Source organism: Mesocricetus auratus, unplaced genomic scaffold (genome assembly GCF_017639785.1).
Source record: "Mesocricetus auratus isolate SY011 unplaced genomic scaffold, BCM_Maur_2.0 Super-Scaffold_4256, whole genome shotgun sequence".
Taxonomy (NCBI): domain Eukaryota; kingdom Metazoa; phylum Chordata; class Mammalia; order Rodentia; family Cricetidae; genus Mesocricetus; species Mesocricetus auratus.
The window spans coordinates 98,961,171-98,989,161 of NW_024429182.1; the positions used below are offsets into that span (position 1 = coordinate 98,961,171).

General features: G+C 52.2%; 2 protein-coding genes across 7 annotated transcripts in view; both read right to left on the bottom strand.

Annotated features, from left to right (window-relative positions):
• Positions 1-3,283: 3,283 nt before the first annotated feature.
• On the bottom strand, positions 3,284-13,954 carry Klhl35 (kelch like family member 35). The gene is made up of 7 exons (XM_013116282.3): positions 13,541-13,954; positions 9,848-10,705; positions 8,587-8,771; positions 6,594-6,712; positions 5,753-5,941; positions 4,410-4,598; positions 3,284-3,593 (listed from the first exon to the last, which is right to left on the bottom strand). Exons 2-7 carry the CDS (start codon positions 10,702-10,704, stop codon positions 3,405-3,407), a joined length of 1,728 nt encoding a protein of 575 aa, XP_012971736.1. The 5' UTR covers position 10,705; positions 13,541-13,954; the 3' UTR covers positions 3,284-3,404.
• A 5,358-nt stretch (positions 13,955-19,312) lies between these two features.
• Positions 19,313-27,991, bottom strand: part of Gdpd5 (glycerophosphodiester phosphodiesterase domain containing 5) — an 80,251-nt gene continuing 71,572 nt past the window's right edge. For 5 of the 6 annotated variants that reach the window (XM_013116366.3, XM_013116364.3, XM_021229507.2 and 2 more), the window contains 8 exons: positions 27,357-27,507; positions 26,526-26,744; positions 26,022-26,179; positions 25,534-25,681; positions 24,140-24,222; positions 23,614-23,628; positions 21,755-21,867; positions 19,313-20,283 (listed from right to left, as the gene is read on the bottom strand). In XM_013116366.3, coding sequence (XP_012971820.1) covers positions 20,135-20,283; positions 21,755-21,867; positions 23,614-23,628; positions 24,140-24,222; positions 25,534-25,681; positions 26,022-26,179; positions 26,526-26,744; positions 27,357-27,507 — 1,036 coding nt within the window. In that variant the 3' untranslated portion in view covers positions 19,313-20,134. The remainder of the gene's footprint in view (positions 20,284-21,754; positions 21,868-23,613; positions 23,629-24,139; positions 24,223-25,533; positions 25,682-26,021; positions 26,180-26,525; positions 26,745-27,356; positions 27,508-27,991) is intronic. The other variant, XM_013116367.3, reaches the window with a different exon arrangement.

A 27,991-nucleotide genomic window follows, 5' to 3' on the forward strand; every position in this document is an offset into this window, starting at 1 on the left:
TTTTAAAGCATTTGCTATTTATGTATGTTTTGAAAGAATTAAAGTTAGCTTGGAAACTTTATACTGTTTAGTGAGACTTCCTGATGAAGCTATCAAGGGCCTGGGGTGCAGCCTGACTAGTGCTTTTTCAAAAGGCCAGCAGCCTTCATGAACCACTTACATCTTTATTTCCTTGTTTTATTGTACCATTGCACAGGGTAAGAACTTACCACTGACCATATCCACAACCTATTTTTAAATCCGTGTATGTTGCCAGGCGTTGGTTTCGCACTCCTTTAATCCCAGCACTCGGGAGGCAGAGGCAGGCGGATCTCTGTGAGATCGAGGCCAGCCTGGTCTACAAGAGCTAGTTCTAGGACAGCCTCCAAAGCCACAGAGAAACCCTGTCTCAAAAACCAAAAAAAATTGCGTACATGTTGAGTACAGGTGTACTTTTATGTATAGTGTTCTGCTGACGTGTATGCTTGCATGCCAGAAGAGGGCACCAGATCTCTGATTGTTTTCAGTAGTAGTATTCCCAAGGGGCTATTAGATTTTGATGCTAAAAACAACATAACCTTTGTTTTTTCATCAAAGCTATAGTATGTATGAGGTAAAATTGCAACCTTTGAGGCCACTAATAACATTTGATTAATCTTTGTATTGGACAAATTACTAGCTGGTTGGCAGCAAACCTAACGGCTGTCCATTTTTTTGTTTTTTCGAGACAGGGTTTCTCTATATTGTTTTGGAGGCTATCGGTCCAGCCCGGCCTCGAGCTCACAGAGATCTGCCTGCCTCTGCCTCCTGAGTGCTGGGATTAAAGGCGTGCACCACCACCACCCGGCTTGGCCATCCATCTTAAGGGAATATACTTATTTTGAGGTTTACCTCAGAATTGTCACTTCAGTTTGAGAGTTAACATCAGACCCTAAGTTGGAAGTGACTTAACCACTCCCAAGATGTCATAATCACAAAACTGCAGCCCTGAGTAGCTCTGAAACATGACAGCTGCTCAGACAGCAGGCAAACATAAACTGAGGTGAGGGGTATCTGCTTTGGTGGATGGGTGCATTCTAACAGCCTTTTGTGTAAAGGGTCTGGCTGGGGCTTGGGTTGGCCTCTTGAGTATTTAGATGGGTCATTTGCCTGGGACTCACTACATAGTCTGTCTAGAACTGAAAACGTAAGTGAGCACTCCTTCAGATACAATGAAATGCTCATTAGTTGAGACTGGAACAATCATGAAAAGTAACTGATTCCAGGTTTCAAGTCTGTAATAGGCTCTAGCTTCTTACACTGCTTTTTTTGGTACTTGAAGACACTGATTTTCTTTGTTCCATCGTTGAAACATCCTTCATAGGTCTGTAAACATCAGTTTACAATAACATAGCTTTAAAAACTGGTCACTTTTTGAGTCCGTGGTGGCCTTGAATCTCAGCTCTCAGGAGGTAGAGGCAGGCGGATGTCTAATTTCAAGGCTAGTCTGGTCTATAAAACTGCACTGGCTCAAAAAAGGCCACTTTCCTGGCATGCTTGAGGTCCTGGGTTAAATCTCTAGTAAAAATAATGCTAGCATATTTACACCCAGGCACCATTTTGCAGAGGACAACTTCTGGGAGTCAGTTCTTGGGTCTACCATCTTGCAAGTGTGACTAGTGTCACTAGCATCCCTCTGGAATGAAGTGCCGTATGCTGCACTGATCCCATCTGTGTGATGAGTGAGATACCCTGTCATGGGTAGAGAGAAACAGTGAATTCCACCTGTTTCCAGATGTGAAGGATGGTCAAAACTTGAGAAATGCAACTAGGAAGTGGAAGGGCGCTGTAATTGTTGGTCATTTCAGCTTCATCTAGGCTGACTATTCTCGTGTGTTCTTGTCTTCCTTGCCTGTGTGTTCAGGCAGACAGCACTTGCACAGAACACTACTCAGTATACTAAGTGGATACAATTTAGAAACAGGGACTTTTGGGGAATCTGAATGGGAAGCTTGGAGATCACTGCTTGGCCCTCCTGAAGTAGCTAGCCAGGGGACACGCATATTCTTTAGTTTGTCTTGGATGGGCTCCCATTGTTACTGGGTAGACTTTGCTTTGTCCTAAGTGTCCCTTGGGGTGGGACAGGCAGGCTGAATGGTGCTGGCCTACAATCCTCCCCCTGCTGTCATTATCGGCTGTGTCCAGATGGCCACAATTCTCTAATCTGGTATTGGAGCTCAGCTGGGACCAAAGCCTTTGTGTGTGGCTGTGATGGATCAGCCCCAGGTGGAGAGACCCTGCAGACATGGCCCTCGGCCTTTGAGGATGGGAGAGATTTGGAAACAAGACAGGCTCCTCTTCAAAAGGCAATCTGAGTGCAAATGAGGGTCTGCAGATGGTGCCAGCCAGTACCTAGTACTGCAGCCCGCCCCATCCCTGGGAACAGCCTAGGCATCTGGTGTGTTTCCCCCCTTTTCCCATCCAGCAGCTTGTCACTGTTCTGGAGCTCTGGGCCATACCAAGTGTACAGTGGCATTTTTTCTCACACTGATGTTGGGGATTTGACCAGTCCAGGTGTACCCTGGCCTGTGACTGTGGTGCCTTCCACCACAAAACAAAAATACTGGGCCTGGAGAGATGGCTCAGTGGGTAAACGCTCTTGCTGCAGCTAAGCCTGCTGATTGGAATTCAGTTCCTGAAACCCATGTGTTTGAAGGAGAGAACCAACTTCCACAGTTTGGTCTCCGACCTCCACACAAGTACCTTGACACAGAAGTAAAATATGTGTCTATAGTAATGAAAGGAAATGAGGTAATGGGTGTGTTAACAGCTGAATACAGCTGTTCTCCAAAATTGCTGTTGGGGTCTAATACCCAGTGTCCCAGCATTAAGAATGAGAACAGGTGACATGGCTGGTAAAGTGCTTGCCATGCCAGCCTGATGACCGAGTTGGGATTCTCAGAACTCAAAGAAGGAAGGAGAGAACAGACTCCACAGAGTTGGTCTCTGACCTCCACATACACTTCATGGCATGTACACACATGCACTCACAGTAAGTGGATAATATTTAGAAAACTAGGGTCCTTTGGGCAGATGAATAGTCATCTGGGGGGGGGTGTTAAAGGGAACTTACAAAGTAGAGCCTCACCAGACAGAATGGCTGGCACCTTGCTCCTGGTGCCAGTTGTACTCTCCAGGGTCCAGAACCGATCGATCATATGACAGTCTAAGGAGAGTACAGAGGCACGGGAGTGCTGGCTGGCGAGGAGCAGCGCTATCGATTCCGTCTCGGGACAAAGCAGGCATGAGCTGGAACACACCCAACTCTTGGAAAAGGTTTTATTTCTACAAGAAAAGGGGCAATAAGTTAAAGAACTATTTACATGGAGGTCCCAGGAGGGGAGCCACGTGTCATGCCCAAACTGTCCCCGCCTCTGCTGGCCCAGTCATCTGCTCAGGCTCTGGACGATGGTGACACAGCCATGAGAGCTGGTGCAGCGCTGCAGCGATGGCTGCGCCTCCACCAGCCCGCTGCTAGGATCAAAGGTGAAGACACTATTGGTGCTTTCCCCGTGTTCGTCCCGCCCACCAAGGATGTGGACCTTCCCATCACACACCGTCACGCCACAGCTCTCCTGAGTAGACAAACAGACAGACAGTTAACCGGGATGGAGCCAGGGACTCCCTTGGTTCTTAGCTGGCCAAGCCACATAGCGGAGCCTTGCCCTACAGACTGACTAGGCAACATGAATGGAAACAAAATAAATGGGTGGACTTGACCCTTACTAAATTAAATGGTCTGGACAAGTTGCCTGCTCTGTGCCTTAGGTCTCATCTGCAAGGTTCAAAGACCATCCAATCCACCCTTTTAACTATCATTGTATGTGTATTGTAAAACCTAAGCCATGCCTGGAAGGCCCTATGCATGTGAACCATAAAACAATTCTGCAATCTTTCTCAGACTTAGCCTTCAAATCACCCAGGGCCAGAACTGACAGGGACCGACAATTAATTATACATCTACATAGTTTCTCTGGAGTCTTAGGGCAGCAGGTGGGGAAAGCAAGGGGCTGTGGAGGCCAGAACTTGCAGTCTGGTCATTGATGTCACTGGAGCAGTGAGCTGAGTAAGCCCCTTGCCTACTCCCTGCTAGTTGGTACCTAGTTGCGGTAGAGCAGCCCCCCCCCCCCTCAGAGTCATATCACTTGGATTCTAGATACTAACTTACTATAGAGCCCAAATGACAGCGCTGGACCAACCTCTGTAAGGCCAGTCTCATCTGAAATGACAGGTGATTTGTCACTAGGAGGAGAAGCAAGAGGACCACGTGATACTGTTCAGCATGGAGTCATATGCAAGACCTCTCCAGTCTGTAAACTCCAGGGCATTGGAAGTGGGTCTGTACACCTGAATGGGCCAGTGCAGGGGCCTGCCAGAGAGCCCCCACTTACCACAGGGCTGGGCAGGTCAGCTGCCTCTCCCCAGACATCGGTGCCAGGGTCATAGGTGAAAATTTTACTCATGAGGCCTCCCACTACATAAATGGTGTCTTCCAGGGAGACAGCCTCAAGACACCGCTGCAAGAAGGGCGCTGGTGACCGCAGACTCCACTGGTCCTCCTTGGGGTCAAAGCACTGCACCTACAGGAGGGAAACGTGAGCCTCACCCTCACTGCCCCGCTACCTGTGTCCTCTTTACCTCGGCCTCCAGGAATACTCGGCTTATGCAGTGCTGGGGATCAGAGCTTCCTTGGTGCTACAACCCCAGCTTAGAAGATTTTTTTCTTTTTTGAATGGAGGAAAAGCATTTTAACTAATCCTACCTCTGTCATCTCATTTTTAAAAAGGTTACTTTTATTTTTGTGTCTCTGTGTGTCTGTGGGTGGCTGCAGAGGCCAGGCCAGAAGAGTGTCAGAGTGGAAGGCTGTTGTGAGCCACTTGACATGGATGCTAGGAACCAAACTCTGGTCCTTTGCAAGAGCAGCAAGTACTCCTAACCGCTGAGCCGCCCGTCCCTCCAGCCCCAGGCCTTCCTTTTCCCTTCCTTCTTTCCTTCCTTATTTTTCTTGTTTTGTTTTTTTGTTTGTTTGTTTTTCGAGACAGGGTTTCTCTGTATTATTTTGGAGGCTGTCCTGGTACTCACTCTGTAGACCAGCCTGGCCTCGAACTCAGAGATCCACCTGCCTCTGCCTCCCGAGTGCTGGGATTAAAGGCGTACACCACCAACGTCCGGCCTCCTTATTTTTCTTGTTTTGTTTTTTAAAATTTATTTAACCTTTATATGCACTGGGGTCAAGGTATCAGATCCCCTGGATCTAGGTACAGACAGCTGTGAGCTGCCATGTGGGTGCTCAGAATTGAATCCGGGTCCTCTGGAAGAGCAGTCTCTTAACCACTGAGCCATCTCTCCAGTCCCTTGTATTTGTTTTTTGAGACAGGGTTTCTCTGAGTAGCAGCTCTGATTCTCCCAGAACTCACTTTGTAGAACCGGCTGGCCTAAAGCTCACAAAGGATTCGTCTGCCTCCCCAGTGCTGGGATTAAAGGCATGCGCCTGTCCGGCTGAGTGGTTTTTGTTTTTGTTTTTGTTTCTCGAGACAGGGTTTCTCTGTGGCTTTGGAGGCTGTCCTGGAACTAGCATTTTCTTGATCGAAATTTGGGGGATGATTCCCAGAATGCTGACTGGATTCAGACAATAGGTTGTTTCACACCGGCGCCCAGATCTAGCCTGCTTACAGTAGGCTGCACTGTTTCCCTGCAGCCTCTAATGTCCCCTCATCCCAAGGCCTGAGCCCACCTTGTCAGTGTTGACACCGTCCTGCCCGGCACCCCCAATCACGTAGAGCTGGCCAGCGCAGGGCGCCACCGCGGCAGAGCTCACAGCTTCCGGCAGGGGCGCTGTGGCCGCCCAGGTGTTGGAGAACGGGTCGTAGCGCTCCATGCTGCGCAGGCGCCGCAGGCCATCGAAGCCACCCACTGCAAAAAGCTGAGGGCAAAGACAAAGGCCAGAGGCCGGGGATTCAGAGCTATAGTCGACTCCGACACCCCACTGCTTCAGTCTGTAAGCCCCCCAGGGGCATCTCAGTGCAGCCAGTGCCTGGCCAAGTTCCTCTGTCCTTAGGTCCCTGTTCAATGCAGGGGACAGGAGACAAGTGTCTGAAGGAGTACTCCATCTGCAGATGACGCTTAGTAAAAACCCGAGTGGTTACTAGGGGTCTACCACCTGCCCGATTCCTGTGTGTTTCTGAAACGCAGAATGAGGTTTACAAACATAACTGGCAGTATTTTAGTTGTAAGTGGCAGAGTCAAGACTCAGTACCTGGTCTGTTTGGTCCCAAGGCCCAAACCTTTCACCACTCAACTGTATTCAACGGCTACTTACCTAGGAGGGGTAGTGATGTTAGACAGGGTCTTGCTACGTAGCCCTGGCTGGCATCAAACGCACGACCCTCTTGCCACAGCCTCCCAGGTGCTGAGATGGCAGGTGGGAGCCACTAAACCCCGCTGCTGTCACGACTGTTAACATTACCATGGGATCTCCAGCGAGTCCTTCCTTATCTTTTGGGGCCTCAGACCCCTCCTTCCCCCAGATCATCTATGCCTAGGCTCCCAGGGCAGCAGCTAGACCACGTGCCTACCTGTCCCTGCAGGGCCACCATCTTGTGCCTCCACCTGCCCGTGTGCATGGAGGCAACCTTGATCCAGGTGTGCAGATGGGAGCTGAACATCCAGACGTCACGGCTGCTGGTGTGACCTCCTACGGAGAAAGAAGCCGCTGTCTTCCCCTAGCCCTCGTACCCAGTCTAAAGGGGGGGGGGACGGGACCAGAGAGATCCAGGGAGGGGAAGGTGCTGCTCACCAGGCGCCCCGTGGCAGGACACCAGCTGTGCTCAGAGACGCAAAGGAGGAGGGGCGCCCTCAAGACAATCACTAAGAACCCGTGGTGGGCCAACGGAGAGCAAGGGTCTGCGTAGTGTGGGGTGGACGGTGACCCAGTCTCCGTTCTCGACCGGTGCTTTACATTCTCCTCATCCTCATCTCTTTGAGATGCTGACATTACTATACAGTTTCCATACAGGAAATGAGACGGGGGGGAATTGCTATACAGTTTCCATACAGGAAATGAGGATGGGGGGATTACTATACAGTTTCCAGACAGGAAATGAGACTGGGGGATTACTATACAGTTTCCATACAGGAAATGAGGATGGGGAGGGGGATTACTATACAGTTTCCATACAGGAAATGAGACGGGGGGGATTGCTATACAGTTTCCATACAGGAAATGAGACGGGGGATTACTATACAGTTTCCATACAGGAAATGAGGATGGGGAGGGGGATTACTATACAGTTTCCATACAGGAAATGAGACGGGGGGGATTGCTATACAGTTTCCATACAGGAAATGAGACGGGGGGATTGCTATACAGTTTCCATACAGGAAATGAGATGGGGGGGGATTACTATACAGTTTCCATACAGGAAATGAGACTGGGGGATTACTATACAGTTTCCATACAGGAAATGAGATGGGGGATTACTATACAGTTTCCATACAGGAAATGAGATGGTGGGGGGGGATTACTATACAGTTTCCATACAGGAAATGAGACTGGGGGATTACTATACAGTTTCCATACAGGAAATGAGACGGTGGGAGGGGGATTACTATACAGTTTCCATACAGGAAATGAGACTGGGGGATTACTATACAGATTCCATACAGGAAATGAGACGGTAGGGGGGATTACTATACAGTTTCCATACAGGAAATGAGACAGGGGGATTACTATACAGTTTCCACACAGGAAATGAGACGGGGTGGATTACTATACAGTTTCCATACAGGAAATGAAGATGAGGTGGATTATTATACAGTTTCCATACAGGAAATGAGGACAAAGTTTAGAGACTGGGGATAACCTGCTGACAATCAGATGGACTTTTTGTCAGAGCAAACACCAAAGCCAAGGCTTAAGGCCTTCCATCACCAAGCCCAGCATCGTCACTCCCCACAGATGACTGGCTTCAATAGACCACATGGTGTTAGCCACTAACTGTAGGGGATTATGGGAAAGCCGGCCTGTTAGGCATCTGTACTGGCCTGCCCTTGGGGTTCTAACAGGATACGTCCTCAGCTGCAGCACCTCTGGTGCACATTCAATGTGTTCCCTTTTAAAAGGACCCTGCTCACCTCCCATCTTTCTGTCTGTCTGTCTGTCTGTCTGTCTGTCTGTCTGTCTCTCTCTGCTTCTCTGCCTGGCTGTCTTTCCCCCCATACACACACTGCTTGTCTCCTCCTCCCCTCCCCTCCCCTTTCCCTTAGTAAAAAAACCCTCCTTAGGGCTAGAGAGATGGCTCAGTGGTTAAGAACACTAGCTGGTCTTCCAGAGGTCTTGAGTTCAATTCCCAGCAACGACACGCTGGCTCACAGCCACCTGTGATCTGGTGCCCTCTTCTGGCCTGGAAGGACACATACAGACAGAATCTCTCCACATGACTTGTCTCATGGCGTTTCTCTCCCGTGACACTTTCAGGTTACAACATGGCCCCTATCTCCTGATTAGAGGGGGAAAATAAGGGATGTGAGTAGGGAAAACAGAGGCTCCTACTTCAGTTGTGCACTCACCGGAAACGTAAATGTCATTTCGAAGTGTACAGGAGGCAAATTCAGAGCGTGTGTAACCAGGCAGGCTAGGCAGTGGGGTCCAGCGCTGACTCTCTGGGTGGTAAGCATCCGCGAAAGGCAGCTTCAGGAGCCCCGTTCGGTCACACCCTCCAATGACCACGATCACTTCGGCTAGGTCCATGAATCTGGGATGAGGATAAACCCAGTATCTGTAGATCCACACGCACGCTGCGGCCCTTGTTCACGCCTCCCTCAAACGGTGCTAGGGATTATTGAACCAGAATCCTAGTGCGCTCTGCCTCTAAGTTATGTCCCTAGCCCTTGGGTTTGCTTTGCTGTGTCGCCTCTGTTCTGGAACTCCCTGTCCTGTTTCTGCTTACGGAGCACTTCTCGGCACCAAGCATCAAGCCCAGCTCCTTTCTCTCTGTTTTGATCACACCATACAATGCCGCTGCCCTTCTCCCTAACCTGGCAGCTGCCACTGGAACTCTTACCTTCACTAGCCCTTACTCTAAGTCTGCTTGCCTCTGAATCACAGACAAACTACTTTTCCCAGAGCCTTTCCCCTTCCTTTGTTTAATCCTTCAGGCAGCTGTTAGGACTGTTGTCCCTTCTACAGAGGAGGAAACTGAGGCTATGAATTGCGGGCTTTCTAAGTCATGCTCAGTTTGGGCTGATATGAATCCTCCATCCATAACAGCTAATGTACTGTGTCCGTCCAATAGCCACCTCCTAATGGGGAATTACCATAAGCAAGATTACTCACACATTCCACAAAGCTCTCCACTATTGGCCCTTTCGGTTTCCAGCCTCACCAGGTTTTCCAAACCTTCTGGCTAGTGATTTCTTAACCTATCTTGTGTCCCTGGCCTCCTGCTCAAAGTCAGAGACAGCACATGTCTGTCTTCTGTCCCTCGGGTATGAAGGGCCATTGTGGACTATCCCACCTATAGTCTCTGGGCCTGGCATTGCACGGGTGGAGTGGGCATTTCTTATACGTGCGTCCGTGTGTGTGTGTGTGTGTGTGTGTGTGTGTGTGTGTGTGTGTGTTTTACTAGCCTGTGGGTCCCCAGAGAGCAGATCCCGACAAGATCTGTTTCTCAGAATGGCAGATGGGGTTGGAAACAGAATGCTAACTCTTCAAGGCAGAACACCAGGAACCAAGAATCGGTGACATTTCAAGAGGGGCAGTGAAAGAACCAGAGCTGGGAAGGACACCAGGCCTCGCTGGGGCGTAAGGCAAGCACGCGGGAGGCCATACCTCCGCGGCCGGGCCCGCAGCGAGCCCGCCTCCCGGCCTAGGATGAAGCAGGCTCGCGCCTCAAGCAGCAGCGGGCGGCAGTCGCCGCAGGCCTGCAGCAGTTCATCGGCTTCCACCTTCTCCAGGAAGTAGGCGGGCGCCAGCAGCGGCAGACGCACGTGCTCCAGCAGGCGACGCAGCTGCCCGCGGCGAGCCGGCGCGTCGTGGCGCACCCAGCGCATGGCCGCCTCGAATACGGCCTCCTCGCGCGCCACGCGCAGCGCGGGGTCGGCCAGCAGCGCAGCCACCTCATCGGGTGCGAGCTCCAAGAAGTCGGCGTGGCGCGTCACCTCCACGAAGGCCTGGCGCAGCACACGGCCGCAGCGCTCGGCCAGGGAGGCGAGCGAGAAGGCGGCGGCCACGCGACGCAGCGACAGGCTGTTGGCAGCCCGCAGGCGGCCCTCGAGGAAGCGCGCGCACGCCTCACGCAGCCCCACCACGCCCAGACGCTCAGCCAGCGCCAGCACGGCGGCTGCCTCCTCCTCGGCGTGTAGCCGCACGCCCGCGCCGTACATGTAGTCGAGCACCACGGCTAGTGCGGTCGCCGCCTCGGGCGCCTCGGACCCTACCGGCACCACGGCCGCCGCACGCTCGGGACGGCCGGCCGCGAAGAGGCCGCGGAAGTGGGCGCTGGCGGCGCTGAGCGCCGCGCGGTGGCACGGGAAGTCGCGGCCTCCGGCGCGCAGCACCACGTCGGTGAGGGTGCCGCTCCGCCGGTACGCGTTGAGCGTCTGCAGGATGCGCTGCGCGTGGCAGGACGCGGCGCACGGGACCTCCACGCCTGGCTGTGAGTCCTCGCGCCCCAGGGTCTCGCGCATCCTGCGAGGAGAGAACACGGGCCGCACTAGGGTTGGGCCTGCTGGGGGACATCCCGCTAATACAGGCCTTCCTTCACAAGTTCACCCACCAAGCACGCCATGCACCTACTGTCCCCACCCCCGGCCCATTTGAGACTAGACACCTTCTGTGTCTGGTCTTCCCCTCCAGTACCTACTTCAACCATATTGGCCTTTTCTGTTCAGACTTGGCTAAGGTTTTTCCTGCCAGACTCTGCAGGAAACAGATGGCAGACTCACTCAAATAGAAGAGTCAAAAAGAGGGAGGGGGGATGGAACGATTTATACAAGTCTAGACTATGTAGTGTTTTAGGGATTCCAAGTGGATTGAATAGTGTCACATGGCTACCAACAACAGGAGGACTACTCTCAACTTCTGAAGGGAACCTCAGGGAGGTTGCTGGAACCTGGAAAAAAATGCTTATAGGAAGGGTCCTGTTGCAAGACCTGTCTAGTAAAGGGAATCGGGCTCCACTAGACACCAGTGTGTTTGTGAGTCCCTCTCTCACTTCATCGTGCCTCCTTCAGATCCGGGTGTTTTGGTTTTTTGAGACAGGGTTTCCCTGTGTAGTTTTGTAGATCAGGCTGGCCTCGAACTCACAGAGATCCACCTGCCTCTTCTTCCCAAGTGCTGGGATTAAAGATGTGCGCCACCACTGCCCCACCCTTCAGATCTGTAGGTACCTCCCTTTGACCAGACTCTGTTCCAATTAATGCCCCACCCTCCACAGCACAGCAGCATTTAGGATTAATCTAGGTGCTCAATACTTGTGCATGTATTAATTAAACTAGTATTTATTATAGAGTATATTTTTGTGCCAGCAGTCATAATCCCTATCTTTCTGTAGCTCAGAGCTTAGACAGGGGTACTTGAAGAGAACTCGGGGGACTTGGGGGAGCTCAGAAAGGACAGTAAGCATAGTTGAAGGAAATTTAAGAAAGGAACTCAGGACTGGAGAGATGGCTCAGAGGTTAAGAGCACTGGTTGTACTTCCAGAAGACCTGGGTTCAATTCCCAGCACCCACATGGCAGCTCACAACTGTCTGTAATTCCAGTTCTAGAGGACCTGACATCTTCATAGAGACATTCATGCAGGCAAAACACCAATGCACATAAAGATAGATAAACTTAAAAAAAAAAAGAAAAAGAAAAGGGGATTCCAGACCCAGCACTTAGGAGGCAGAGGCAGTGGATCTCTGAGTTCTAGACCAGCCTGGTCTACAAGAGCTAGTTCCAGGACAGCCTCCAAAAGCTACAGAGAAACCCTGCCTTGGAAATAAAATTTAAAAAAAAAGGAAGAGAGAAAGAAAGAAAGAAAGAAAGAAAGAAAGAAAGAAAGAAAGAAAGAAAGAAAGAGATTCCCGAGATGAATAGAATTAGCTGAGTCAAAGCAGGGGAGTGAGAGCTGTTTGTAGTTTCCAGTGGAAAGATCCAGGCTCTGGGCACATGGGGTTCTAATCCTCCTTTGGTCTGGAGTTATCTGACCTGGGCAAGCCGCCAGCCCCATCGCCTCTGAAACAGATCATAACGCTTAGTCACAGAGTGGTAACTATTGGACAGGCTGTATGAATGTGCCTCCAGCTAACCCTTTTACCCACACCAGGGGGAGAGCATGGGGTGTTCGTAAATTGACCCTTACAGCTCTGAGAAAAGCCTTGTGTCACTCAAACTTTCAAGAGTGTGTTGTGAGGAGACAGTCACACAGAGGGAGCCTGCCCTTCAGAGGTGTGCTGTGAGGATCTGGGAAGAGATGCTCATGAAAACTCGCCACAGAGCGCGCTGTTCACCCTGGTTAGGATTTGGTCCTTAAGAACGCACAGCTAACACTTGGCACGGCCTGAAGCTAGGCAGTGCTCTCCTAACTGTGGGAACTTACTCGAGGCTCAGCTCTGCCTCTGCCCGTGCCTCTCCCTCCATTCTCCCATCTTCTGCTGCAGAGCTGGTAAGCCTGGCTTTCACAGCTTGTGCAGGATCATGCTGAATAGTGAATCCCCTGCCTCAGCAGCCTAGGTCACAGCTACCCTCAGGAGAAGGACAATCCCTCTGCTATTGGGATGGTCCTTAAGTTCACCTCCTAGGAGCTTTGCCAATACTAACTTTACTGCCACCTTACAGCCCTAGACTCAGAGAACTAGGGACACACGGAGATGGGAGACTCAGTTTCCACTGCGCAGTCCCACCATGGAGGGACACACTGGAAGCTGGGGATTCCCACCTGGGACTCCGTGTGCTTTCTCCCATCTCACAGAGTCTAAGCAGACTCATGGGCTGACTCAGACTCGGCCAGTGGGAAGTGGCTCAGCACTCCACTATCCTGTCACCACTCCCGCTCCTCTCTCTCTCTCTCTCTCTCTCTCTCTCTCTCTCTCTCTCTCTCTCTCTCTCTCTCTCTCTCTCTCTCTCTCTCTCTCTCTCTCTCTCTCTCTCTCTCTCTCTCTCTCTCTCTCTCTCTCTCTCTCTCTCTCTCTCTCTCTCTCTCTCTCTCTCTCTCTCTCTCTCTCTCTCTCTCTCTCTCTCTCTCTCTCTCTCTCTCTCTCTCTCTCTCTCTCTCTCTCTCTCTCTCTCTCTCTCTCTCTCTCTCTCTCTCTCTCTCTCTCTCTCTCTCTCTCTCTCTCTCTCTCTCTCTCTCTCTCTCTCTCTCTCTCTCTCTCTCTCTCTCTCTCTCTCTCTCTCTCTCTCTCTCTCTCTCTCTCTCTCTCTCTCTCTCTCTCTCTCTCTCTCTCTCTCTCTCTCTCTCTCTCTCTCTCTCTCTCTCTCTCTCGATACTTTCCACAACAAGACAGTCATCTAACCTGCACCCAGGTACTTGGTGCCTACCTGGCCACGCCCTCTTCCAGCGACTCCGCAATTGCTGCTCTGGCAGAGACAGCTCCAGCCTGTGCCTGCCGCTTGCCGGCTTGCCCGTTTGCCTAGCAGCCCGAGCTCCTGATTTTACTCTCTCTTTCCCTAGACTCCCTGCGGGAGGACAAAGGGACTGGACGCTAGGGGGGAGGGGAGGAGAGGGAGCCACGGTAGGAATGGGCACTGGGCTTTTGTTCCCTTCTTGGACCCGTCTTGGGAGGGAGGGGTGTGGATAAGCATGGGATTCATTGTGTGTGTAATGCTGGGCTCTGGTGATTCCAGGACTGGGGGTGACTGGTGCCGGGTTTGTGTGGTATGTGATGGGGTGTCTGCTTCAGGTAGATGGGGTGGTTGTCAGCATGTAGGTGTTCTAGAACCTATTGTGTGAGCACATGGAACACAGTGACTGTAGTACTGGGGTGCTTGGGCTGTGTGACATGTGACTACAGGACTTTGGATGTAACCCAGAACGTGGCTCCCGCCTCTCTGTGACTACCAAGCCTTTGTTCCTGCCTCACAGCACACCTGTCATTGTAGGGTTTTGCATCCCCCATTGTATCTGTGACTGTTCATTTGCATGTCAGAGGTTTGAGTGCAAGAGAGATTAGTATCACACGTGTCTGTGTGGACATATGTTCGTGCCTATGTGACAAGGATCACTCTGCTCTATGTGTTATTTGTGTGTGGCCCTGTGACTGCGGTGTTGTGACTGGAGGAGTGTGGGCTTCTTGGAGAGGGTACCGTGGGAAGGACATGTTGGCACTGAGCTGATGAAATTGGCTGGAAAAGAGAATGGGACAGCCTGGGTCCACCTGGCCTCCTGAAGCCAGAGGAAATGGATTTGGAGGTTGGCATGTGACCATTTGCTGCCTCTGTGACAGGCTGTAGGGCCTGGAATCTGGAGCAGAGCTTGCTGCCACGGAAGAGCACAGCAGTCTGGGGAGGAGGTGGCCTTGATAAGAGCCTGCCCTGTTCTGCCCGGACACGGCCACAGGCACTGGACAACCCTGACCATATCGGTGCCTGCCACCTGGCCTGATTCTTATCACCGGCAGGAGGGGAAGCGTGACTCCTACTGCTCTGCCCTTTGTGTGTGTGGTGGCCTCTGTGTGTGTCAGAGCCGGACTGGCAGGCTCAGGTAGGCTTAGAGATTGTGGAAGTTGGGAGGTATCGTGGTTTGGTAGGAGTATTACATGCCCTCTAAAGGCTTCACATGGATCCAGTGAGACAGCTCAGCAGGCAGCTGCTTCTGTGCCTGGGGATCTGAGATGCACGTGGTACAAGGAGAGAACCCACTCACACGCACGCTCTCGCACGCAGGTGCCCACGCATACACCCATTCACACATACAAAATGAATACAGCGTCATTTAAAACATTTAAGCCAGTTGTATCGGCACATGCCTTTAATCCCAATACTCAGGAGGCAGATCTCTTTGAGTTCTGGGACAGCCTGGTCTACAGAGTGAATGCTGGGATAGGCAGGGGTCCATAGTGAGACTGCGTCTTCAAATTTTTTTTCTGGGTGGTGGTGGCGCACATCTTTAATCTTAGCACTTGGGAGGCAGAGGTAGGTAGATAGCTGTGAGTCCCAGGCCAGCCTGGTCTACTTCCAGGACAGCCAGAGCTGTTACACAGAGATACCCTGTCTCAAAAAAACACATATATTTATTTATTTTGTTTATTTTTTTTAAGCTCCACATGTTGGGAGCTTGGTCCCTAGGCTGATGGTGCTATGGAAAAGTCGTTAGGGCCTTCCTATTGTATTCATCCATCAGCGGGTTAGTAATTTGATGCTATTATGGTGGTGTGCAGGAGAGTGGGAGTTGGGGTCGAGTTAGGAGGTCCTGCATTTCCTTGCTCTCTGCCTCCTGTCCACCATTTTGTTCTGCCACATGTTCCCTGCTACCATGAAGTTCTGCTTCTCCATGCACAGGCCTAGAGACAACAGCTAAGTGACCAAGTATCGGAACCTCTGAAATCACGAGCCAAGTAAACCTTTCTTCTTCTTCTTTTTTGTTTTGTTTTGTTTTTCGAGACAGGGTTTCTCTGTAGCTTTGGAGGCTGTCCTGGAACTCACTCTGTAGACCAGGCTGGCCTCGAACTCACAGAGATCCGCCTGCCTCTGCCTCCCGAGTGCTGGGATTAAAGGCATGCGCCACCAATGCCCGGCGTAAACCTTTCTTCTTGTTAAGTTGTTTTCCTCTGGTATTTTGTTCCAGCGATAAAAATCTAACTAATGCAAGAGGGTTTGGCTAAGCATGTGTTCTGAAGCCTGGGGGAGGTTGTCTGTGAACCCTGCCTGAGCAAACTAGGCTCTTTTTTAAATTTAATTAATTTATTTTTAGTGCATTTAATTTTGGTGTTTTGCTTACATGTATGTCTGTGCGAGGGTGTCAGATCCCCTAGAATTGGAGTTATAGACAGCTGTGAGCTGCCATGTGGGTGCTGGAAATTGAACCAGGGTCCTTTGGAGAAGCAGCTAGTGCTCCTAACCACTGAGCCATCTCCCCAGTCTGTGCTGACTAGTTTTATGTCAATTTGACACAAGCTAGAGTCATTTGGGAAGAGGCACACTCAACTGAGAAAATGTTCCTACCCAACTGGCCTATTGCCAATTAATTATGACACATGTCAACAGCACAGTCACCCCATGGGTCCTCCCGGTGGTGACAGCCGTGCATTTTCTTGATTGGTGATTGATGTAGGAAGTCCATCTCACAGGGAGCAGGTGGTCTTGAGTTGTATAAGAAATCAAGCTGAGCTGGGTGGTGGCGGCACATGCCTTTGACCCCAGCACTTGGGAGGCAGAGGCAGTCCGATCTCTGTGAGTTCGAGGCTAGCATGGTCTATAGAGAAAGTTCCAGGACAGCCTCCAAAGCTACACGGAGAAATCCTGTCTCAATAAAGAACAACCAAAACAAACAAGTCAAGCTGAGCAAACCCTGAGGAGCAAGCCTGTAAGCATTGTCCCTCCATGGTTCCTGCCTCCTGGTTCCTGTCCTGAATTGCTGCTGACTTCCCTCAGTGACCTGAGAGCTGTAAGATGGAATAAAGCCTTTCCTCTCCAAGTTGCTTTTGGTCATGGTGTTTTATCCCAGGAATAGAAAAGTAACTAAGGGGATGGAGAGATGGCTCAGATGTCAAGAGCACTGGCTGCTCTTCTGGAGGACCCGAGTTCAATTCCCATTGACCATATGGTGGCTCATAACCATCTATAATGAGATCTGCTGCCCTCTTCTGGCACTCAGGCATACTTGCAGGCAGAACACTATATAATTTTTAAAAAACCAGGAAATGGTTAACTGCCCTTATACTGGGGAAGGGGGAGAGCTTTTCTATGTGGCCATGAAAGTGTGTTAATGGGGCCAGGGAGATGGCTGAGCAAGTTAAAGGCACTTGCTGCCATATCTGATAGCCTAAGATCAATCTCTGGAGCCCTGTTGTAGGTAGTTTCAGTTGTCAACCTGGCACAAACCCGGAGTCACTTGGGAAGAAGAAACCCCAACTAAAGATTTGCCTTGTGACACTGATCTGTAGCCATGTCTGTGAAGTATCTTCTTAATTTCTAATTGATGTAGGAGAGTCCAACCTATGATGGGCAGTGCCATACTAGACAGGTAGACCTGGGCTTTCTAAGACAGGTATCTGAGCAAGCCAGAGAGAAGCAAGCCAGTAAGCAGTGTTTGTTCCTCCGTGCTCTGGGCTTCAGTTCCTGCCTTGTGCTCTGGCTTCCCTTGATGATGGATTATAGCCTGTAAGCTAAAGCAAACGCTTTCTTCATGTTGCTTTAAGTCATAGTGTTTATCAGAGCAACAGAAAAACACTGGGACAGATCTATGTGATGGAAGGAAGAACTGACCCCCACAAGTTGTCCTCTGACCGCCATACCTGCACTGTGACATGCAGACACACACACACTAAAAAATGTAAAAGGCTGTAAGTGGGGGCCTTTATACTTGGGGAGAGGCTGAGGGTTTACAGAGGGCTTGCAGGAGACAGGCAGGAAGACACTTGAGGAGTGGTGCACACGAGTGGCCTTTGTGTTGCCCTGTAGAGTGGGCAGCGAGGTGTCCTCTGCAGCCAAGGGGAGATACTGCAGAGTTTCAGAGGTGGGGTTTTCAGTAACCCTAAGTTAGGCAAGAGAAGCCAGAGTGCAGCATGAGCTGAAAGACGATCTTGCTAGATATTCAGTAGTGAGGGAAACAGTGGGTAAATCCTTCCAGATCCCAACGAAGGGACTGTGTAGAGGCTAATGAGAGCCTTCCAAAGGCTGAATGTGGAAGGGGCTCACTTCCTTTCTTCCTAGAAGGTGACAGGATCTTCTTATAGCAAGAATTCTATCTAGAACACCACATTTGGAGATGAGACAGTACCTGGTCTCCTAAATGGCATGACATTTATCTAATGCAGTGGTTCTCAACCTTCCTGAATCTGCAACCCTTTAATACAGTTCCTCATACTATGGTGACCCCCAATCATAAAATTATTTTCATTGCTACTTCATAACTGTAATTTTGCTACTGTTGTGAATCGTAATGTAAATATCTTGTGTTTTCCGATGGCCTTAGGGGAACCCTGTGAAAGGATCATTTGACCCTCAAAGGGGTTGGGACCCACAGGTTGAGAACCACTGACCTATTGCAAGATGAAGCAGGAGTTCAGCATTCCTCCTTCTTTTCAGGATGCACTCAAGACTATGCATGTTCAGTGGAGACCTCGAGAACTAAAGACCTTCCCTGTTTTTGCTGCTGACCTTTCCCACAGAGGGCAGAAGGTAGAGCTGACACCTGTGTTCCTGGTGCTGTGTTGACTTCCAGCCCAGGTACCCTTTCTCGTGCGAAGCAGAGGGTGTGAGCCTGCCTCAGCCACACCCACAGCCAAGCCTCACCAAGGCAAGAGGCATCTACACTTGGCTTGTTCTCCAGGAGCTCAGAATTCCTGGACAGCCAGGGCTACCTAGAGAGACTCAAAAAGCAAATTATTTTATGTATAAGGATATTTCACCTGTATGTATGTCTGTACCATGTGTGTGTGCAGTAGAGGTCAGTTACAGACAGCTGTGAGCCACCATGTAGGAGCTACCATGTGGGTGCTAGGAATTGAAACCTGGTCCTCTGGAGGAATAGCCAGTACTCTTAACCACTGAGCCATCTCTCCATTCCACTGGAGTTTATTTTTCAGAAAGGCATTTTAGGGGCTGGGGAGATGGGTCAGTGGTTAAGAGCACTGGCTGTTCTTCCAGAGGACCTAAGTTTGGTTCCCAGCACCTATATATCAAGTGGCTCACAACTGCTTAAAACTCCAGATCCAGGAGCTCTAACACACTCTTCTGGACTCTGAGGGTACCCACACACAAGTGGCATGTATTTATAACACAAATATTTTTTTAAATTGAAAGAGACATTTTTTAAAGGTACGCACCACCACACCCTTGCAAGACATTTTTAAGCATGAGAGTTAAGGATGTGAATAGGGACTTCTCCAAGGGTAGCCCTGGCTTTGCTTGTCCAAAGCTTTGTGACCTTGGATGGTCACTTTGCCCCCTGCCACCCCCCCATAATGAAAGGTTTTACAGTCCAGGGCTGCCGAAGCCCAGGCATTATGGCTGACCAATGGAAGAGTTCAGATACTCATTTTCACGTTCATCTGTGAAATGGCTCTTCCTCAAACCCAGGGGCCAGCACCCAAGCCCAAATCCACACAATATGTTCCCAAATTGCCACTGACCATTCAGAGACAACACACATGAAGATGGCAGCTTTAATTGCCCTGGCCCTTAGGTTCCTTCTACTGTAGGCATCTTTGGCCAGACGCCCATGCTTGACTGAGCCCAGAGCACTTTGCCCAGGTGACCCATTGCCCTGTGGCCACTGCTGTGGGAACCTGAGGTCATGTCAGTCTGTTGATTATCTGATCTTCAAGGCTCCTTCTGCCCCAGAGGCCTGTTGGACAATTGGGTGTGAGGCCGAACAGCCCGGAACCTGTGATTCTGGCCCGGGTTCTCGGGGACCCAGAGGCCAGCGGTGGAGGCATGCTGGGTGGGAGGATCATGTCTCCACCATAGCCCTGGTTTTCCTCCTGAGATGAACTCCCTTGTGCTTTGAGATGGGTGCAGAGAGTAGAGCTGCCAGGCAGGGGTGAGGCCCAGCCAACATCCTCAAGACAGGACGAGACCAGAGTCATTCATCTCACAGCGCAGACAAATAGACAGGAGCGGGCACGGGGAAGCATCCATGCCCTCCACTTCCATGGGGCACATGGCACAGCCCCGTGACCCAGCAAACCTTCCAGGCTAGGAGGTGGAGGGTGATTGTGAGAGTGGACCAGGAGACCAGGTCCTCACTTCCAGGATGAAAGCCCCAGGCCTGCAGGGGCATCCGAGAGGCTGGAGTTCTGGTAGAGCTGAGCCTCAGTGGGGAGAGCCCCCCAGGAGAGGCTGGAACTGACAAAGGAGCTTGGAGCATACAAGCAGGCTGCAGAGCCAGCTCCCAGGGCACTGCAGGTGCAGTTTCTGTCAGCTCTTATCTAGATTCTACCTCAGGTACAAGCTGGGCAGACAGATCTTCAGCTAATGCCCACTGCGGTCTGCGAGAGTCTTGGCATGGCTGCCACCACCTCGAGGGCCCATAGGGGTGGCTGTGCTGTTGGCATAGGTGTCATAGCTGCTGTCTGAACATACGGAGAGCTCATCAGAGACCTCCACACCATCACTGATCTCTGTGGGACCAGAGGAGACAGAATGTGAGTGGGGAAGATGGGTTCTGAGGGCAGGGAGACAGGCGGAGGGGAGGAAGGCACTTAGAGGCAGATGTAACCACTGGATCCAGCTGGCACTGAACCTGTGGGCACTGAGCCTGTGCTCAGGGGCCCCCTTAGTCCCCTCTGGGCCCTTAGTGCTCTGTCCCCTGGAACTCCTGCTGCAGAAAACCACAGCCCCCTTAGGTGCCCTGTCCCCCAGTGTTTACTTTCCTCCAGGCATTGGCACACACAGGCTTCTCTCCTTTTGAGTGACTTCCCTCCCTGCAATCCCTCTTTTTCCTAAAATCTGGCTTGTCTTCCCATCTCCAGTATGTGGGCCTACTTGACACCTCCTTGGTTGCCCAGGCTGTGCTGGGCCTCCTATTCAAGCCAGCCTGGCTCATCCAGCCCCTGCCACAGTCTGCAAGGGTGGGGGCCTGCACAGAGCCCCTAAGGACACTCGTGTCCTAGTGCTGGCAGCCAGTGGGGCAGAGCTGACGTTCTGGAAGGTGCTCTGTGGAATGCTGCTTGGCTCTTGGTGTCTGGACAAGCAGCCCAGCCTTGGGGCACAGCTGTTCCCACAGGAGTACCCTTCCTTGTGTCTGATCATACCATTACACAGGCATCTCTGGCCATCCTTCACAACCCAGCTGTCACCACCCCAAACTCCCCTTGCTGTCCCGGGGAACTCTGAGCACACTTTCTGCCTTGGCTCTTCTTACAAGAGCTACAGTGACATCCAGTTTTGGATGTCTTTACAACTGCCTTCACCATACCAGAAAGTCATGTGTGAACCAAGAAAAGGCGTAGAACCTTCAAACAGACATCCTAGCCCATACCCCAGCTTGTCACCTCTGTTTACCAACCAAGGATTGACACTGACCCCTTGGATCTGGAATCTGGGGTTGTCTGACGTGGAGATACATGTGTTTCTTTCTTTCTTCCTTCCTTCCTTTCTTTCTTTTTCTTTCTTTCTTTCTTTCTTTCTTTTTTTTTTTTTTTTTTTTTTTTTTTTTGGTTTTTCGAGACAGGGTTTCTCTGTGGCTTTGGAGGCTGTCCTAGAACTTGCTTGGTAGTCCAGGCTGGTCTCGAACTCACAGAGATCCACCTGCCTCTGCCTCCCAAGTGCTGGGATTAAAGGCGTGCGCCACCAACGCCTGGCTCTTTTTTTTTTTTTTTTTTTTTTTTTTTGAGACAGGGTTTCTCTGTATTGCTTTGGAGGTTGTTCTGGAACTCGCTCTGTAGATCAGGCTGGCATTGAACTCACAGAGATCCGCCTGCCTCTACCTCCCGAGTGCTGGGATTAAAGGTTTGTGCCACCAACGTCCAGTGATACATGTGTTTTTATCCCTCGGTATGTGCATGGGTGTGAGCCTGAAAGAGGTTATGAGCGCCTGTCCTGCTGTGTGTCATATGCACCACCTAACCCAGGACCCATGCAGGCTGTCACCTGAGAAGATGAGCTTCTCCTTCATGATGCTGACGTCCCGGCTGGTCCGGCGTACGGCTGCACTCAGCATGATCTGCTCTGGGTTGTAACTCCTTATGCCACCCAGGCGCCACCTGCAGAGACGGTCCCGTGGGCATCAGGTCTCCCCAGCCTCCCTGGAGCAGACATCCTGCCCATTTCCAGAGCCTCTCCTGACATGGCCTGAGAGACCCACAGCACAAATGGGGAAACTGAGGCCCAGAGAGGGGCAGTCAACTGGTTCTCAGCCAGGGCTCTCCTTTAACAATGGCTCTTGCCCAGGCAGGCAGTTTTATTAGTTATGTTCTGCCTCTTTGGGTGGGACAGTTGGGGGGAGGGGAGCTCAGCAGATGTGACTGAAGACCTGCTTTTATGGACACACGAGCCCCAGGAAGCCCTACGGAGGCTCCCTGTAAACCCACCAATGTAACGGGCTGAGGAAAGCCAGAAGGGGCCAAAGAGGACAGTGACAGTGAAGTTTTGTTTAGGGCTGGTCCTCACAGGTTCCCCATACAAGATGTTAGAGGAACTTGGTATGGAGTTATCTGACTCCCCAGGAGATGGAACCCTGATGGGTGGCTGGAGGCAGTGAAAAGTCCATATGAAACTCACTGTGGATTTCTAGATGGAGTTAGCACAGCAGAGATGGACAGACAGGGTGGCGGGACGGGACAGACAAGGGGACGCAGAAGGCAGGAGGGGAAGGCACCGTGCCTTGGTTGGGCCGGCTGCCTTGCCAATCCTTGGGGGCACTGCTTGTTCCTCTGGGTCTCTGCCAGGCCCCCAGTGCTAGCCTCAAAGTCTGGCAAGTTGTGGTGTTGGGCAAGTGTTTGCTGAATCAATGAATGAAAGAATGAGGTCCACAGAGAAACTATCTTCTCCTGGCTTCATCTCCCAGGTCCCCTCTGCTCCCTCTGACTATTTCTGACCCTCAGGAGGCAGTGACTGTGCCCGGGCTACATCTGGTGGGCTCAGTACCACACCAGGAAGCACATGTAGACTCTGCAGGTGGAAAGTTGCACAAGCTGAACTCCTCCCAAGGGCTCAGTCCCATAGACAGGGGCCAGGGAAGCCTGGACCGCGACCCAGCAGGTCCTAAGACACCTGACCATCCCTAATACCTAGGTCTCATCTTAGAAACCAATCTTAGAACCCACTGGGGAAAGTATCAGGCCAGGGTCTCTACAGCCAGGCACATCGGGAACAGGAAAGCCACCTGGGGTGGGGTGTGGGAGGAGAAAGGAGTGAGGGTGTAGGTCATAGACAGTGAAAAAGAAAACGCGAGGGGAGATGCAGAGAGACAGCATGAACCACTGGAAAGGAAGGTCCAAAAGGCAGAAGGCAATGGAGCAGGAGAGAAACAGAAATGGGGCTTCCACGGGGCAGGTGGCAAGGGCCCCCTGGGTGCTGGACTTGGGGATGTGAGGACCCTCTCCCCTGGGGAGACACCTGGTGCTGAGGGAAGCTGGGTCAGCACCTACCAAGGAAATACCGGCGCCCGCCTGCAAAATCTGCAGTAGGGACCAAGAGGTACGGCGCGCATGGCCAGATGGGAAGAAAAAATCCCAGCACGCAGGAGGCTGAGGCAGGAGGATCAGAAGTTGGAGGACAGCTTGGGCTACGCAGTGAGACCTCGTCTCAAAGGGAAGAGGAAAAGAAAAGGAAAGAGCAGAAAGGAGGGGTGGGGTGGGAGGGTGGAGAAGGGCCAGTGCTTCAGGCAGAGACGGGCAAGGGTGACCCAGGCTCAGCGCTTGGTAAACAGCAGCTTTTCAGACAGACCTGGAAGGGGCGTGGCCAGAAGGGGGAAGAGGAGGAGCAGGAGGGGAACACACCAGAATTACCTGATCAAGTGATAGCTGTGAGATGCCAGAGTGCAGCAGAGAGGGGGAGGGGAGAGAGGAGGGACATGCGCCATCAGAGCAGGATGGGACAGAGAGAGAACGTCAGTCAAGAGCCAACCCCAGCCCCTCGGTTTCTGGTTGCCTAGGGACCCAGCCTGGCCCAACGTCTTCCCCTCCCCGGACCACCCATTCCACCCATGGCAACCACATGCCAGCTGTCTAAGGGGTATGGGAGGTTCCAGCTGGCAGAGTAGCACTGGGTCCTCCCAGGAGTGAGCCCACGCCCTGGCTGACAGTGGGCAGACTGGACACTCAGGGGCCAGTGTCCACCAGACACCACACAGCAGCAGATTGGGGCAAGGTTTGCCTCTGAGCCCCGAGTTGGGTGCTCATTCTAGAGGCCGTCCAGCTTCTGCTGAGGGCGGGGCCTGGGCCTGCTGAGGGCGGGGCCTGGGCCTGCTGAGGGCGGGGCCTGGGCCTGCTGAGGGTAGGCTGGCTATAGAGGCCACCGTTGGGGTCTACTCACTTCTGGAGCACAAAGATGCCGATGATGAGGCTGAAGGAGATCAGGTCGGCGGTGACCCACATGAGGCAGTACTCGTCTGGGGGCTGTGGAGAGATGACCCAAGAGCAGTTTCCAGTCATGGCTCATCCAGACTTTACAATAGACTAGTGAGGAAGGGCAGGGGAGGAGCTTGAGGCTCCTCAATATTTTATTTTGTAAGAGTGGACTCTGGGCATGTTGGGCTAGGGGTGTGTGTGTGTGTGTGTGTGTGTGTGTGTGTGTGTGTGTGTGTGTGTGTGTGTTTGGGGTAGAAGTGGTGTGTTGAGTTTCAAGTGCCTGTAAGCTTACAGAGCTCAAAGCAAGAGGCAAATGATAAAAGATGGGTCCTTCACTTGCAAGTCAGGTGCCATGTGCCTGGCAGATGGACATATGACCCTACACATAGGGATGGGCACCTATGTGGGGCAGGACACTGACCACAGGGCCTGGGGAAAACAAACCCCATTTGTGTAGCCTCAGACACACGGGGGTGGGTACTTTTGGGGGACCACGACTCTGTGAGGCCCAAACACTCCAATATGCACACTTGTGCTGCCTGTCTGTTAGCTGGAGATATTTCAGGACCGTGGGTAGATGAGAGCCGGAAACCAGCTCTTTCGGGCGTGGCAGGGGTCACGATGACTTGCATCAGTCTAAAGCGCACGGCCCAGGCCTCCACACCTTCTTGTCCATGACTGAGGCCCTCTTCTGCTTGGCCCACACCTCTTTTCCTGAAGCCACCTGTAACTTAGCTCTGACTTGTCAACACTGCAGCCCTCTTCTGTCTTTGTGTCCCCAGGGACATGGCAGGGGAGCCTTTGCCTCGCTCCTGGGGTTACCTCAGGGCAGGGATCGGAGCTCAGCTGGTCTCACCCCCACACACTCCTCATGGTCCTCCAAGTAGGCTGCCTTGTCCCTAGCCTCTTTCTGGAACAACTTTCCTTTAAAACCAAATCTAGCTAGGTGGTGGCAGCATATGCCTTTAATCCCAGCATTGGGGAGGCAAAGGCAGGTGGACATCTGTGAGTTCGAGGCCAGCCTGGTCTAGAAAGCTAGTACCAGGACAGTTTCCAAAACTACACAGAGAAACCCTGTCTTGAAAAACAAAACCAAACAATCTAACAAGTAGCGGAGGACCCAGGGAGCTGTCAGCTTCTTGAGTGTAGGTCACTAGGCTATGTGACCTTTCCATGAGTCAGGCCTGGGGTCCCCAGCACTTCAGTGCAGACCTCAGAAGTTGTGACAATTCCAGTCTGCTTATAGCACCCCTCCCCAACACACCCCATGGGTGCCACCATCCCAGGCTCTCCCCAGGGGAAGCCTTTGCAGTTACTGGTAGCCCTAGATATTCTCGGGCCCTCCAATCTCCAACTTACCATGATCCAGAGTGGAGAAGGCACCCGAGAAAGGGTATGGGAGTTGTCAGAAGTGACGGATGGAACCCCGGCACACCACAGCAGGGAGAAGAGCCACGGTGCATTGACAGTGTAGAGGTTTACACTCAGGTTCCAGGATGCATAGTCCCTGGTCAGGGGACAGAGGTTGGTCAGCTGTCTCTAGCTGCTTTGCTGCCTGAATAAGCTGGAGGAGCACTCCTGAAGCTGGAGGAGCACCCCTGAAGCTGGAGGAGCACCCCTGATCTGGAGGAGCACCCCCGATAGGCTGTCGCTCTCACAGTCACCCCAGGAGGAAGGTGTCTGTGTCCATGCTCACAGTACAAGCTTCCCATCTCACATTGGAACAGTGTGCTCAGGCTCCCCGTGTGTTCCGCCCTGTGCCCACGTGTGTTAGGTGGAGGGTTAAACCGCCGGATCCACAGCCCCTCCCTCCTCCAGGGGCACCTGGCCTGGCACAGGGCAGACACCTGAGCTCCTGGTGGGACACCTGAGTGTAGCGAAGGTTCAGCTTCCGGATGTGACCTCTCCGTAGGCTGGCGATGGCTTCTTTAGACCCAGATGTCTGCTGGAAGCCGGGAGCCACCTTCCGTACTAGAGGCCTCTGCCTGTTAGGCAGCCACATGACCTGACAGCAGGAGGCAGGGCGGTCAGGCCTCCCGTTTTCAGATTTGGGGCGAGGGCCCTAGTTCTCCTAGACCCTTCAAGGGTCAAGGATAGGCCTGTTCACAGTAATGGAAGCCACACTGAACAACTCAGGCAGCTTCCCTGGTCAAGACAAGATGGGCAACCCTCCCTTCCCCCCTCCTCCCCCTCCTCTGACCGCAGTCAGCAGCGTCTAGAGAACTGTGTGTGTGTCACAGAGCGGCTTCAGGCTCCCAAAGTATCACACAGGGAAGCTGAAGTCTGGAGAGGGGACAGGTGAGTCTATCGTGGTGCAAGAGGCTAAGCCAGGGTCACCGACAGGGCTTCACCTGGTGCTGTGGGAAGCCTGAACGCAGAACGGCCTCCAGCGTGATGTTGAGGAAGCTGCCACGGTATGGGTGATCACGGGGCGGGTCTCGAAGGTTGAGCAGCAGTGTAGCATTGCCCTTGGCTAGCTCCAGGAGCTCTGCCAGGCTGCAGATGGACTGATTCTGGGCCTCCCTGTGGTCTGAGGGTGATAGGGAGCTGGCTGTCCAGAAGGGGTCAGTCTGGCAGAGACAGGGACATACATGGCTGTCATTGGCCCTTCGGAGCTTTCAAACGCTTTCCTGGCAATAGAGCATGGAGACCCAGGGCAGCTAGTGACTGCTGGTATGTTGGCAGTTGATGGCTGTGGCCCCATAGGGGTCTTAGGATTGCCTAACCTTCACCTTGATGGCCCCCACCTGCTTCCCAAGAGAACCCTTTGCTTGGAGGGTGTGGCCTTGAGTCCAGTATGTAGCCAAGGATGACAATGAATTGATCCTCTTTGTCTCCATCTCTAGCGCTGAGGTTACCCTACCCTACCAAGTGTATGAGGTGTTAGGGGTTGAACCCAGGGCTAGGCACATGCTAAGCAATTGCTCCATCAACTAAGTTACATCCCCAGCCCTAGAGCTATGGCTTCAACAAGGCTACTAAACATCAGCATCCTTGAGAGGGAAAGCCAACAGATGAGAGACCCTTAACAAGCAGTGATAGCTATGGGGTCTGGATGCAAGAACCCAGAGGGGGTTGCTGGCTAGCCTGTCTAGGCTCATCTGAGCTGGTGGCCACCTGCCTCCTTCTTTAGGAGCCTTCCATGTCTCCCATTCCTAGGGCAGGCCCAGGTACACGCAGACCTTGAGGAACCACTGGCCAGCGTTGAGCCTCTGCAGGACAGTCCAGTTGAGCATGGCGGCAGGCCTGCGGGCGAGCTCTGGGAACACCTGCTCCACATTGGTGGTCCTCCTCAGGGTGGTGTCGTGCATGAGAAAGGGCACACCATCCAGGCTGCAGGAGAGGGTGACTGTCACCACCCACTCAGGGCTATCATCTGTCCCCAGTCACCACCCTCCCTTCTCCCCACCCTCAAAGGACACAGCGACTCTGTTTCCATCCAGTTACTAACTCCACACCTACACAGGGAGAGTACTGGGCCAGTAGGAACTTCATAGGGCTCAAGGGACAAGTCCTTTGACTCGCTATGAAGGTCAAGTGGGGAGGACAGCTGAGGAAGGGAGGGCTGGGGAACAGGGTCTGGCCACTTAGCAATGTGAAAAGGTAAGTATTGCCTCGCTTGATAATGGGGGAAACTGAGGTTACGCAGGAAGCACTTAGCTCAAGGTCAATGGCCACTAAGTGGTGGAACCTGGCCTCAAACCAAGTCCCTGAAATGCCATATTGATAACGGTGCCAGCACAGGTCCCTTTGACAAAGTCCACAGTCTTCCCTCATCCTTATCGTCCCACCAGAGCTGGCCACAGTTCACAGAGCC